This window comes from Carcharodon carcharias, chromosome 13, assembly GCF_017639515.1.
Source record: "Carcharodon carcharias isolate sCarCar2 chromosome 13, sCarCar2.pri, whole genome shotgun sequence".
Classification (NCBI taxonomy): domain Eukaryota; kingdom Metazoa; phylum Chordata; class Chondrichthyes; order Lamniformes; family Lamnidae; genus Carcharodon; species Carcharodon carcharias.
In genome coordinates, this window is record NC_054479.1 from 88,075,818 (window position 1) to 88,090,754 (window position 14,937).

General features: G+C 40.8%; 1 protein-coding gene across 1 annotated transcript in view; it reads right to left on the reverse strand.

Moving 5' to 3' along the window:
- LOC121286105 (lymphoid-restricted membrane protein) overlaps window positions 1–14,937 on the reverse strand; it is a 158,583-nt gene that overhangs the window by 70,259 nt on the left and 73,387 nt on the right. Inside the window, exon 19 of the mRNA XM_041203097.1 lies at window positions 3,841–3,902. Within this exon, the coding sequence (XP_041059031.1) occupies window positions 3,841–3,902 (62 nt within the window). The remainder of the gene's footprint in view (window positions 1–3,840; window positions 3,903–14,937) is intronic.

Sequence of the window (14,937 nt, forward strand, 5' to 3'; positions counted from 1 at the left end):
TTCTGACTCAGTGGTGAGTGTGCTACCCACATGTCATGGTTGACACCTAAAGAGAAAGGACAGGTTGACATGTCTGGACTTTAATGCTTTGGTCAACTTGTCTTGTCCACTGATGCTGGTGAGCTGTGTATTTCTGGAATGTTCCACATCCATTTCAGATTGGCATTCTGCAGAGTTTTCCCCTTTAAAATGGTGCCAGATCTTTAACTGCCCATCTTAAACTGCAATCATTAATAGTTTCTGAAGTGTTGCAGTGGGGGAGGAGAGAGTTAAAAAAGTGAAGATAGAAAACAAAACAGAAGAAAAGGCCTTTTAAAAAAAAATTATGCCAGCCAGAACTCCTTAATAATAACATTATATAACCTCATTGTGTTGGCGATTGTTGTTCAGCCTTGATTCAGTGCATTTTACATGTGCAGCATGCATTTCAGGAAGTATCAAGCAAATATTTTTATCTACCATTTCCTCATACAAATGAGTTATCATTTTTGATTTGAATATGGAAAACCATTTGAGCAAACAAAAAACATTTCCTGTCTCCAATGTACAAACTCAATCATTGCTCTTTCACATGTCTACATTGCACAGATCACATCCTCTATACATCAGTTATATTCGGGTAAATGCCTGCCAGTGTATTCTTGATATCAGCCTTGGCACTGTGGGTAGCACTCTCATTTGAGTCAGAAGGTCATAGGTTCAAGACCTACTCCAGTGACTTTGAGGACATAATCTAGGCCCTCACTCCAGTTCAGGCACAGAATAAGTGCTGCACTGTCAGAGGTGCAAGTCTTGCCAGGGATCCATCTGCCCTCTCAGGTGACCTTAAAAAAATCCCATGGCGTTATTCAAAGGAGAGCATGAGAGTTCTTCCAATACCTTCTGGTTTTATTCTTTAAACACCGCCATAATTTATCTCATTGCTGTTTCTGGGAACTTTCTCTGCATAAATTGCTCGCCATGATTGTTCACATGATGACAACACCGCAAACATACTTCAAGGTACTTTGGGATGCCCCAAAGGATTGAAGGATACTATATAAACACAAGATTTTCTTTCTTTCTCATTTATCACCGTGACTTTTCCCAAGACTGGAGAGTGAATATTTCTTTTTCCACTAGGGCTGCCCCTACTAGTTTTTTTTTTAAAAAAAAACACACACTGGATGATCTATTGTGACTTTTCTCATGAACATAAATTAAATTTGTTCTCTTTCAGTTCTCATTTTTTCTTTCTGTAAGTGGATCTCACTTTCTCTGGTCATCTATTAGTTTCTCTCCACTCCGGCTATAAATCATTCCTTTTCTCCCTCCATTCTTGTATAGTTCCTCCCTTATTCCTCCAGGTAACTGCAGATATCAGCTTATGGGGCGGTGTCGGGGGGACGGTGGAGACATGGAGACTGAGTCTAGAGAGCCAGGAGGAGCAGCGAACCAATGCTGAAAAACATGCATGTCTAGCCCATAATGAACATTTGGCTCGTCTGTATTCTGGAGCTAAAGTAATAGGATTGGAAAGGATCAGAGCTGCTAGCATGATTTCTGGGGCTCTGGCAGAACCCACACACAGCCTGCACGTAAAGGGAGAGCATCTCAACAACTGACCATTTTATCAGCTCATCTGAAGAATGCTAATTGGAACATTGATAATACTGGGGTAACTTGACATAACATGGTAGTCTCCATTTTATTATTTTGGGCAATGGCAAGACTTTGAACTGATGCCAAGATAGACAGCAGCCAGTATACAGAAACTGCCTTTTCTGAGAAGAGAATCAAAACTAGTTTGCCTTGAATTTCTAGGGATGGTGAACATTTTTTTTTAAGTAGGAAGCTTACAAGACTCAGTGATAATGAAGGGAGGGAGCAAAGCCCAGATAGATCCCAAGTGAGAGTTGGAGGAGAACTGAAGTTCATTAGAGCCAGGAATCTATCGAGGCTCAGGCATTTTCAGATCAGTGAGCTATGAAGAGTTTCAGGCTTGTGTAGCTAACTTTTGTCATTTTATTCCCAACATTTAATAATCCACATTCAACAATTGATAATATTTGAAACAACAGCTGGTTGGATGGCACATTTGGGCAAATGCCAGCCTTTTATCAATGGGCTAAAGGATTCAGATCCTGCTCTGATCAATGGGCTGAAAATATTCATTAGTCTGATATGAAGTGAACAATCTCAACCCAGTTTCTACTGGGCATTGGTTTTTATTATATGGGATGGGGAAGATTTCAAGCATACTGGGATGTGGATTGTTTGCATATGACAAGTTTGTACTTTGAGTTGAAGACATCAGATTTTGAGTGCTTGGGGTGGGACGTGGACACAGGAGGAGAGCTTAGTTTTTTTTGATGTTTCTTCATCGTTCAATAATGCTTTGAAAGCAAATGTTTGGGACAGGGTATTAAACAAGATTCTGACAGGCACATTATCTCAATCCTATGCAGTAGGAGACCCTATTCTGATGTAGGTGCTAGTGCATTATTGGGGCATAGTAGAATGGAGCTTTACTCTGCATCCCCCAGTACTGTATCTGACCTAGGTGTGTCTAATACCAACATGCACGTTTGAAATGGTAAGAGAGTACTTTATCAGCATCTACATTCATCTTGCTTAAGAAAAATACACTTAGATAAATATAAATATAAATATAAAACTTCTAAATATCACAGCCTTACCTCAGAATTTATATCCTGTGTAGGATTGGGGGGTGGGGGGGGAAGGGGGGTAGGGAGAGAAATAAAACCTGAAATGCAGGACAAGTTTTCATCCAATAGGAGTGGCATGTAATAAAAATATTATGAAAAAGGGGAGATAACCAATTACACTTGAATACAACCAATGAGAAGGCAGAACAAGAACTGCAGCACTGAGCTAGAAGGAGAGAGCGAATGCCCCAGAAATTTGGAAATCATTGGGGTTTGGGGTGAGAGCGAGATGCAGACAGTTGCAGGCCTTGGTGGGAACAGTAGATTGAAATAATGGGAAATAGCTTTGTTTTTCCTTTTCCTCCAGGAAATCTTTAGAATTTGTTTCACAGGGGTTAGCCAGCAATGGTTTTATCCACCTCTGGACAAATCAACATTGCAGCAGAGACCAAAAGGAGGGGATAGACTACTTATTTTCATGTGCAAAGGCCAAAAAGGCCCCTCATGTTTATCCATACCCAATATGGCAGGCACGCACTTCTGATATGTGCCAGTGCCTCCTGGCCTCCATTTTTGGAATTTAGACCTGGCTAAAGAACCGAATTAGAACCCAATTTCCAGACTAGTATCCCCAATAGTTGAATGATCTGGTAATTGATCTGTCAAAGGAAAAGCGCCAGTAAAACAAAGGCAAGTCAGAGAATTCAACTCTTTGAAGCAGATGCACCTGACAAATGGTGGCTAGTTTCATTTATTTGTTTTGGTTGAATTCATTTTTCCACTGACGAGGCTGACGGCTGTGAGAAGTGCACATTCTCAACAAGTAGGGTGATTTTAACAGCACGACTAAAGCTGTACAATCTCAGGTAAAGCGTGTACAAAATTAAAGCTGCAGCTGTAAATAGTTTTTTTTGCTCCGCATTTAAAATTAAACAAAATCTCGATTGGAAACACTTTTGAAATGGATCTTTACATCCTGGTTATACTTTTCCCAAAATTTTCAGATCCTTTTTCGAACATCCCAATTGGTAACGAGGGTTTGGACTCTGAAAACTATACCAACAAATCCAAAGTAAAAGCCATGCATAGCAATAGAATGTTCTCACTGATGGACTAACTTGTGGTATTGTGCACAGTTTGTACTTCCTCTACTGTTCAGACAAATATTTATATAGAGAGAATTGGCCTTTACCTGGGATTGCAATGCACACAATTCTTGCTGGAAGAGCTTCTCTCTCAGTGTTTGAATGGTTGCTATGAAAAAAGCATACGTGCAAATGATCACTATTGAAACATAAACCCACAGGCATCATTGCAGGAGCCATCACATTTCCACTTGTTAACAGCCATCTTAGTTTAGTGCTGTACAATTGATGCATTTACGAGTCAGAGTTATTGAGTTAAAATACCCTAAAAATAAAATCAACCCCTTTGATGTTCACAAATATTCAGCTGCATTTAGAGTTCAATGCAGGGAGGTTCCCTCCTTTATCAGTGGGCACATGGTTTGGGAAAGATTCGAGTGTTCATCTGACCTGTTGAACCTGGGGTGCTTTTTTTTTTTAAAAGACTCCATCGAGTGCAAGTACCCTTGGCTGATTCCATTTTAATTAAAAAGTGCATGCTCATTTCCCCTTACCCCCTTTAATTCTATACTTCCTTTCAATTGAATTAATTGTTTATCTTCTCCTTCTGCACTCCCTGCATAAACTATGTCATAGAGACTGAATTGCTGTCAGCTTTCATGGGGAACAAGCCCACAGTGAGCAAGATTGATTGAGCTGTCTCGGGCAATATAAATGCCCACACTACTTTTTTATCCAAACTTTTCATTATAATTCCCAATTTGCTCAGAATGTGTCTGAATACACTTCTGTGAAACACCTTGGGGCATTTTTGTGTGTCAAAGTCACTACATAAATGCATGCTGTTTGAAACTGATCATTATTGCCCTTTCATTTTCAGAAAGTTGTGTTCTGCATTGCAGAAGGAAAAGGACTGAGAATACTCCATGAGGATTGCATCACTGCATCTAACACAGCACTTTACATTTTGGAAAATGATGGTCTTCAAGGGCATCACTGTTGGACTTTGCTCTCTCCCTCAGAGAAGAACTGTCAATGACCTAAATCAACACCAGGAAGAGTGCAGTAGTGTTGACAGAGCTAATTTGGTAGCACTCTTAAATTTACAACCTTCTGACTCAGATGCAAATTCCACTCCTGGATTGGAGCACAAAAATCAAGGTTGATACTGCAGTGCAGTATGGAGAGAATGCTGGAGGTGCTATACTTAGATGAAACGTTAAATTATGGCTCCTTCTGTCCTGGCGGGTGAATGCAAGGTGCTATTATTTGAAGAAGAGCAGTTCTCCCCTGTGTCTTCGCCAATGTTTATTCCTCAATCAACATCACTAAAAAGAGATTATCTGGTCTTCATCATGTTGCTGTTTATGGAACTTCCTGTGTGCAAATTGGATGCTGTGTTTCCTACACCACAACAGTGACTACATTTCAAACATTGAGAGATCATGAAGGGTGCTATATAAATGCATTTCTTTTTTGAGTCACGTCAAGTGTACGTAGGTTTTGCGAACGAGCAGTTCTATAGGAGGGATGATCCTTTGTAGCCACCAGCATGCATTCAGGACCAGAGATAGGGTTTCAACATTTGTGTGAGAGGGTTGTTAGAGTAAGAAAAGAGAAAACAAATGTAATTCAAAATCAGGGCATGGATCAGTTAGAATTCAAGAAGCTAGGGGCTTAAAAGTGATTTCAAGACTTCCCTCATTCAATGCCAGCATTCTTCTATTGTACATGAAGTACAAAACATTGGCACTCCAATGAGATCATTGCTATAAAATCTGGACAATAAAATGTGAGATTTATACAACTCGCTGGTTTCCAAGAACATTTTTATTGAGTGACATATAAAAGTGTTGGCTTCGGTGCCAAGAACTTAAATTCTTCAGACACAGGAGCTGAAGGGCTTTTTTATTTAAGGTGGAATTAGTCTCATTGTGTTGACACACGCCAGCTTTTCAAACTGCTTGGAAACAATGCACCTTGAACTTTTAAGTGTGGGTGGACTTCATGTGCCTGCTCTGAGATTTAACAACATTGACTTTGCGAAATTCTGAGGTAGATTGAACCACATTCTAAGAAATGATACTGAAAGGAGGATTTAAACTGAAATTTCCAGACAGAAAAAAAATCAAATTATTACTCATTTTCAAACTGTTGACTATGATGGCACGAGTTTACACATTTATTTTTTTCCACCTTGAACTAACAACTGTCTGTTTTGGCAGCTAGCACGGATGACGAAGCCATATGCTGATAATTATGCAGATGACATGCTCAATTTATACTAGTGTTTCTAAATACACAGCCAGGAAACACCAAAAACACACTATATTACAATATATCACAAGTGCCAATTCTAAGCAAATTCTTGGAGATCTTTGAGCTGGTCCACACATCCACCCACCTTCCCATCATGTGAGGTTCTGCACTGGGTCTTTCAACATAAACCTTCCCCAAGTATTGTATCTGTCAAAACTGGAAATTTGCAACATTTTACATGCTCGTTGGTCCCTATTAGAAATAGGGACACAGCAGGGCACCAGAGACTCCTGTTGTAGTTTTCCCCAGTCTGTTTTTGTTGGTTATTTGCTCTCAAGGTAGGGGTAGGACTTTAAGGCTGCCCATCTCTAGTTATGCTGATGACTGAATGGCTTGCTTGTCATTAAGAGCGTATTAAGGGGCAATCACATTACATAGGTAGGCAATTCATATGGACAGGAAGAAGCCATTCAGCCCCTCAAGACTGTAACACTCATTCATTTGACCATGGTCGATTTGTATATCAATTTTCAATTCCAGCAACTTGCCAAGCCTCCTTTGACAGCACCTTCCAAACCTGCAACCTCTACCACCTAGGAGGAGAAAGGCAGCAGAGGCATGGGAACACCACTGCCTGCAAGTTCCCCTCCAAGCCATATATCATCCTGAGTTGGAAATATATCACTGGTCTTTCACTGTTAATGGGTCAAAATCCTGGAACTCTCTGCCTAACAACACTGTGGGTGTACCTACACCCACTATATGGACTGCAGTGGTTCAAGGTGGCTGCTCACCACCACCTTCTCAAGCGAAGCTAGGGATGGGCAATAAATGCTGACCTAGCCAGTGACGCCCACATCCAATGAAATAATAAAGAATTATCCACTTTGGACTGTAACCCAGAAATACTCTGATAAAAATCTATTAAACTCAGTTGTGAAATTTACAATTGGCCCCTGACCTCAAAAGCTTTTTGGGGAAGAGATTTCCACATTTTTAATACCTTGTATGAGAAGAAATGCTTTTGTCATCACTCTTGAATGGTCTTCCTTATCTCATTTAAGCATTTATCAATTTTGGTTCAATAATTAATGGTCAGCAATGAGTTAAGTAGCGTCTGATCGCAGTCACAATGCATTGAGAAAGTAAAATGTGTAAACCAGTCACAACAGCATATCCTCCTAGCGAATAGTGCAAGAGCAGAGTGCTCACTTAGCCAAGGTTCAGATATTCTACAACTTTCAAAGCTTCTTCAACACTGACACTCTAAATGAAAGGACAACTTGGAATCACAGAATTGTTAGAGTGCAGAGGAGGTCATTGGATCCATGCTGGCCCTTTGCAAGTGTAGCTCAGCAGCCTCCAGCCACTCATCTCTTCCCCATAGCCTGCACATTTCTCTTCAAATAATTACCCAATTCTCTTTGAAATCTTTGCTTCACAAAAATGAATCAGAAGGGGAAAGAAGGGGCTGTTGCTCACATGCAGAGGGCAAACCAGCTTCATAGAATGTTGACTATCATACAGGCATACTGTTGTAGGGTGGCTAAGTTGTACTATTAGTGATAGAGCTGATCTGCAGACTCTTCTTGGGTGCAAACACTAAGGTTATTTACAATATACTCAGCAGCAATTACACACGTGCTTTCAACTCCAACTCTACACTGACTGCTGTGATAGACTGTGCAAGTTTCCTACTGGTTACTATAGATCATGTGATCTTCCATAACAAATATTATCCTTAAATGTGCATTACACACTAAATAAAACCATAATTACTACATTCCTCCCCCTTTAACTCAGCTATACATATTATATTTACAAGTAAATATTTGTCAAGACAACATAATATTTTCACTGGGTAAGGAATTTACAAATTCAGTCTTTCAGGTGGTTTCCTGGTACGTGTGGAACGTTGCAGCTCCACAACTTCAGATTCTTTGTCAGGAGCCTCCTTTTCTGGAGTTGCCTGAACATCAGTGGACACTTGCAGTTCTGTATCCTCAACTCTTACAGGAATATCAGACATGTCAGTCCTGGATTGAGTATCCTCAACTGGAAACGACGACCCAGTTATAATCGCTGGTGGAACCAAATCTTGATGATTTGTGTCTCTCTTCCTTAAATGGTCCATATATTTATAGATGATCCAGCCTTCCACCTCCACGTGGTAAGATAGTGCAGTGACAGGGCCTCTATTTCATCTGGTAACCACTTTGGTCCTTCCCAAAATTCTTCATGTATACCAGCTCTCCCAGGGTAAATTTCTTCTTGCGCTATGCCAGTCAGGCCTGGTTTTCTGGCTTCCCTGGCTCCTTTCCACCTTCCCCTCTAAAGTTATTAAACTCAACCTCGTCCTGAGTCGGTGTTTCAACAATAACTCCACAGGTGTGACACCTGTTGTTGTGTGAGGGGTAGTCCTGTAATGAAAGAGGAAGCATGCTAGCTTGGTTGCCAAGGAATCACCAGTCAGCTTTTTCATGCATGTCTTGAATGTTTGAACCATCCTTTCAACCTGGTCTGTACTGGGTGATATGGTGCAGTTTTCACAAGTGATATTGTTGAAGTTGATAAACCGTTGAAACTCAGCACTTGTAAATGCTGTGCTGTTATTGGAAACAACTATTTCTGGTAGCCCATGAATGGCAAAACTCTGATGTAGTTTCTCCATTGTAGTGCCCAACATTGGTGACTTCACCTCACATACGTCCAACCATTTTGAATGAGCATTGACAATGAGCAGAAACATTGTTCCCAGGAAAGATCTAGCGTAGTCAATGTGTAACTGCACCCAGGGTCTACCTGGCCATTCCCAAGGGTGTAATGGAGCTGTCACTGGCAACTTTTGCAGTTGCTGACATTGCACACAGTACTTTCCTAAACTCTCTATTTCACCATCCATCCCAGGCCACTATAGATAGCTGTGTGCTATGGTCTTCATTCGGGAAATTCCTGGATGGGCACTCTGTAGTTCAACTAAAAGTGGCTCCCTTCCCTTTGGAGGAACTATCACTCGTGCTCCCCACAATAAGATGCCATCCTGTCTGGTTATTTCATGTCTTCTGTTAAACTACGGTTTCATTTAGTCAGATATGGGCTCCTGTGACCAACAATATAGCACTTTTCTCGTACCTGAGATAGGACTGGATCCCGACTTGTCCAGTCTCTGATCTGTCGAGCACGTACAGGCGAGGAATCTAAGAAATTCAACAGTAAGACCAGTTCCTGTGGAACTAGGATGAGCTCATCATTTTCTTGTAAAGGCAAACGGCATTGGTGTTTGTGATTTGATTGCCAGGCCTATGTACGAAAGTATATTCGTATGCTGCCAGAATTAAAGCCCTATTAGTATTTCTGTATCTTCTTGCTACATGCCTTCTTCTTTCTAGCACAGACTTTAACCTTGGCCTTTTTTTAAAAAAAAACTTCACTATTGGCCAGACTTCTCTCAGATAACAGTTCAACTTGTCTGAACTCAGTGGCTGAGTCTCCTAAAATTTCTTTATCTGTCTGCTTCTTGGAAAAGTCTACAACTTTTGCTTCCAAGGCCTCTTTGGCTTCATGTAGCTGATTTTTCAGCTCTTTGGTCTCTTTTTTGTATTTGTTTGCTGCCTCCTGGAAAATTGAACATTGTTGTGTTTTCTCTGCCAACTCATTCTTCAGTTTGTCAGAGAGGTGCTGAATTCTTTCTGTTTCTCTTCATACTTTTCCAGGGGTACAAACTTTGACCTGAGGGAATCTTGTCATCTGTGAAGGTCTTTCAACAGGTTTTCTTTTTCCCTGCAAGCTCAACCTCATCTCAAACTCTGTCATCCAGCAGAGTCTCTTCAAGTGCCTTCAGCTATTCTTCCAGGTTTTGGTTTAAGACAGTCAGCATTTCTTCAGGTTGAGTCCTTACATACTCCTTTTTTAAAACAGGAATGCTTCCTTCTAGAATCTCAGTGGCCTATCAAGGTTGTTTCTCCATAGCCAATTTTGCCCTAGAAGGCTTGGTCCTCTGCCTCTCAACACCAGCAATGGTGGCTTTGCTTATTGGCTTCCTTAACGGGCAGTTACTCTGCTTATGCCTTTTACTGGAATGTCTTCACCTGTGTAAGTTTTTAGTTTAGCAGCTGTTTGTTCTAAGCTTAATTGATGTTCACCATTATTCAGGTATCTGAAGGTTTGTTCCCCAATTACTGTAGTGGAAGCTCCCATGTTCACTTGCATTCTAACAGGTTTGCCATTTACTTTCACTGACAAATATTGGTTCTGTCTTTCCAACGTTCAGGTTAAACAACATAAATGTCTGAATTTCATTGGGTTTCTTCTGTTGTTTACAAGCCTGCTTGAATCTTTCCTTGCACTGCTTCATCATATGTCCATTTCTGTGACAATAGTAGCATACCATTTTTAAAAACTGCCAATCTCTAAAAAACTGCTCGTTTCTACCTCTATTAAAACTATTCTACAATTTTGCTGCTAAGCTATTTTTCTTTATCCTTCAGCTACTGGGGCTGTTTCCTGCTTCTCAGCAGTGTCTTGCTTTTTCACGTCACTTTTGGTTGAGGTTTCCTGTCCGATGTGGAGGACAGTGCCATTTTGTGCACTCTGTATTGCTTTTGAACCTCTTACAGTGCTTTCCATGGCCAGCTCTATCTCTAGCGCCTTCTTGAAAAATCCAGATTCACTTCGGACAATAATCTTTTCTGAATAGTGTCCTCTTTCACACCACACACTAAACAATCTCTGAGCATGTCGTTCAGAGTCATACTGAACTCTCAATGTTCTGTTAGCTGCTTCAGTTTGCCACGTAGCATGTAATTGTCTCACCCGGCGCTCTATTTCGTGAATTAAACCTGAACCTCTACATTGTGACTGAGGGCTTTGGTTAAAAGTGACCCTTCATGGGTCCACCAATTCATTGAAATTCAAATCTGGGGCACTGGGTGTCATCAAACTTCGAATCAAACCATAGGTTTTGCTCCCACAAATACTCAAGATGATTGATCGCCTCTTTATTTCCCCCATAATCCCGTTTGCTAGAAAAAGGAATGGGAGGCATTCTATGTATTGAGGCTAATTGTCTGCAGCTGGTTCAAAATTGTGGAATTTTGAGAGAGGATAACTTCTTCAATTCTAATGGAGTTTGCTACTTACAATCACTGGGTGAGGTTTGGTGCCGATTTCTTTTTAACTTGATATTTTCTGTTCAGTCCTATTTTATCCTCATCATCAGTTTGTTGTAGGGTGGCTGAGTTGTACCAATAGTAATAGAATTGATCTACAGACATTTCTTGACTGGAAACATTAAGTTTATTTACATTATGCCCAGCAGCAGCTTCACGTGAGCTTCCAACTACCTCTCCACTGACTGAGGTAGCCCGCACAGCTCTCCTAAGGATTATAACAGATGTGATCTTCCTTAACAAGTATTATTCTTAAAGGTACTTTACACACTAAATAATTACTACACATACATAGCTATCTAAACATATCTGGCTCTGCCTCCATTTATCCAAACTACATTCTTTAACCCCTTCTACTTCAATTAATGATTATGAATGAGATCCCTATTTCTGAATCGGGCAGTCCAGGAATAGAATAAACCCATCTCTCCAAAGAGAGAAAAGACAGGTTTAATGTCTTGTGCAGAGATCCATTATTATAAAATGGCTTTCATGGGATGAAGTCATTTCTCATTAGGCTTTAAGTTCTTCCAATTTGACAAATGCCGAACATGTCAACATATATTTTCTCTTTAGAAACAGCAAGCACTAGCCTCTTCATTACAAGCTTTAAGCATCTGCAATTTTTAAAGATTTTGTCTTCAGAAAGTACAACGGCCTTATAAAGTTGAAGCCAATGGCAATCAGAAGGCCTGACAATCTCCAGCTGCTTTATCACTGATCTTCCCTCCATTGTAGGATCAGAAATGGGGATGTTTACTGATTATTGCAATGTTCAATTTCATTCACATCTCCTCAGATACTGAAGTCAGTGCCCATATGCAGCAAGACCTGGGCAACATTTAAACTTGGGTTGATAAGTGGCAAGTAACATTCGTGCCACACAAATGCCAGGCAATCTCCAACAAGAGAGAATCTACCTTCTCCCCTTGACAGTCAATGGGATTACCATGCTGCACCCCACCCCCCATCCTGCGAGACACCATTGACCAGAAGCTTAAACATGCCAGTCACACAAATACTGTGGGTACACACCTGAGAGTGATCTGTATCATAGGAAACTGCTACTCTCGCTGATAGAACCCCCCCAAAAATGGTTCAGGATGTGTTTCCTCTATCTGCCTCAACTCAAACAGGGCCAGTCATGAGTATCTACACTCTAATGCTGTGCTCCACTATAGAGGTGAAAGACCAGTTCTACAAGGAACTCAAAGCCGCTTTCAGCACAATCCATAGTCAGAACATCCTTACCTACTGGGAGGTTTCAATGCAAGAATAGGCTTGGACCATGGGTCTCCTACCTCAGACATCACGGCCTGGAATGGATAAATGAGAATGGACTGAGACTACTTGAGCTTTACAGCTACCATGAGCTTTGTGTAACTGACACCTTCTTTCAGAACAAACCATGTCACAAGATGTCCTGGAGACATCCAAGTTCAGAGCATTGATACCAGCTGGAGATTATCACCAGATGTGACTTTCTGACCAGCATTCTCAACACATAGTTGCCACAGCGCTGACTGTGATACAGATCACTCTGTGGTGTGGTCCAGGGCGAGGGTGTAACCCTTGAAGCTTTTTCATTCAAAGCAGAAATGCCATCCTCCATCAATACCAGCCATTCTGCCTACTCAGATAAAAACCAACAGTTTCCCAACTCGATTGAGCAGGTGCTCTTTGGCTTTCCCACACCAAGTGCAGAAGTGAAATGGGACATCCTTCAAGCCACAATACTGCACTCTCAACATATCAGAAGCAAGAGTGGAAAAACGCTGACCGGTTCAAGGTGAACATCACTCTGATGGAACTTATTGCTGGGTCAAAAGCCTGGAGCTCCACCTTCCTAACACCACTGTGGGTGCACCAATGAAATTTCAAGAAGGCAGCTCACCACCACCTTCTCAAAGGTATTTAGGGATGGGTAATAAATGCTGGCCTTGCCAACTAGCCAACATTCCATGATTGGACAATTTAAAATTTTTTTATTCAAATGCAATGGAAAAAAAAATCCAATTTCACCCTTTGAGAAAGGATAAACAATGCACAAATCTCTAAAGGTCAAATGCACAAGTCAATAAAGATAGCAACAGGTAGCAAGGTCATGAAAAAGCAAACCAAGCACTAGGATTAATTTCTAAAGGGATAGAATTGAAAAAATTTATACAAAACTTGTATTGTAACTTTGTTAAATCATACTTGGAGTACTGTATACAACTTTTGTCACCATCATATAAGAGAAGATATATAGATACTGGAGAGGATGCAAAAAGATTTGTAAGGATGATGGCAGAACCATGAGGTTACACCCATCAGGACAGGGTGAATAGGCTGATTCTCTTGAAAAAAGGACAGGGGTGACCTAATAGAGACCTTTAAAAGCTATGAAAGGTTTTGATAGAGTGGATACAGAGATAATGCTTCCACTTATAGCAAGCAGCAAAACTAGGAGCCGCCAATGAAGATAGTCACCAAGAAATCAAATAGGGAATTCAGAAGAAACTTCTTCACCCAAAGAGTGGTGAGAATGTGGAAGTCACTATCACAAGAAATGTTCAAAGTGAATAGTATAGATGCATTTAAGGGTAAGCTAGACAAGCATGAGGAAGAAGGGAATAGAAGGTTACATTAATTAATAAGGAAAGGTGGGAGGAGGTTCGAGTGGGGCATAAACTTGATGGGCTGAATGGCTCATTTCTGTGACACTTTTCCACCTGATCAAATGTGCATTGGATTGAAGTAGAGAACAGTTCATGATCCAAAATACGAGAAGCCCTTCAATCAACTTTTCCTCAACCCAACCTTCTATGGAACATTCCCTCTACACCCTCCCACTTTATATTGGTGCTATTGCCCACTATATATTTTTTTTAAAAGTCTGAAACAAAATAGTTTTTTCTGAGACAGATTATTTGACTCAGGTGCCACTGGGGTAATATTGTATGAAAATGTTCTAGATCTAGTTTTGAGGGTAAGGCTCACACTCCTCCCTTTTCTTGTAACACGTGACCAAGGTGGTGACCACTCCCAAGTCTCTGAAATCACAGGAGCTGTACAACTGCCCCCAGTGGTTAGGATCCTAACTTGGAATGGAATAGGAGGACACTGTGGTCCAAGTGGTATCTTTGTTTGAAGGGTGTAAGAGTTGCAATTAGTGCTACAAGCACAGCACTAATCCCACTCTCACTCCCTTCCAGTCCACCTCTCTGCTGCAACTCCATCTTACCCTGTTGGTCGAGCTGTTGCATTTAATGTGGTTTTGTAGCAGACCGATTGCTTGCATCAACCTCTCTCCTCTTTACTCAAACTACTTAGGCAATCCAGACAGCCAGGCACTGATAACAAAGGTGGAATATGGTTACTATTTGAGGCTGAGTCGCTCAAACACAATGGTGGCTTTAACAGGATTAAGAGAGACATTTTTAAAATTACAAGAGCAAGGGGAGAAAGGAGTGCAATATTTTTCACTAAGGTAAGGATACAGGCCTCATCCTACTGTATTCCCTTAAAATATTAATTGTAAAAGTTCCAATATTGGGAGAAGTTAAATATTATCAGACATTCAGCAGAATGAATAGCCTGATTAAACATAACCCATGGTGCGTACACACACACACACACACACACACACACACACACACACACACACACACACACACACACACACACACAGGATTGATCTGAATTTTGTACAATAGTGTATAATAGGCAATAGCAAATCAGTAGTCCATTTTTCATCTCCCAATATTTATTTCTGACAATCCAAAAAATCCCAGT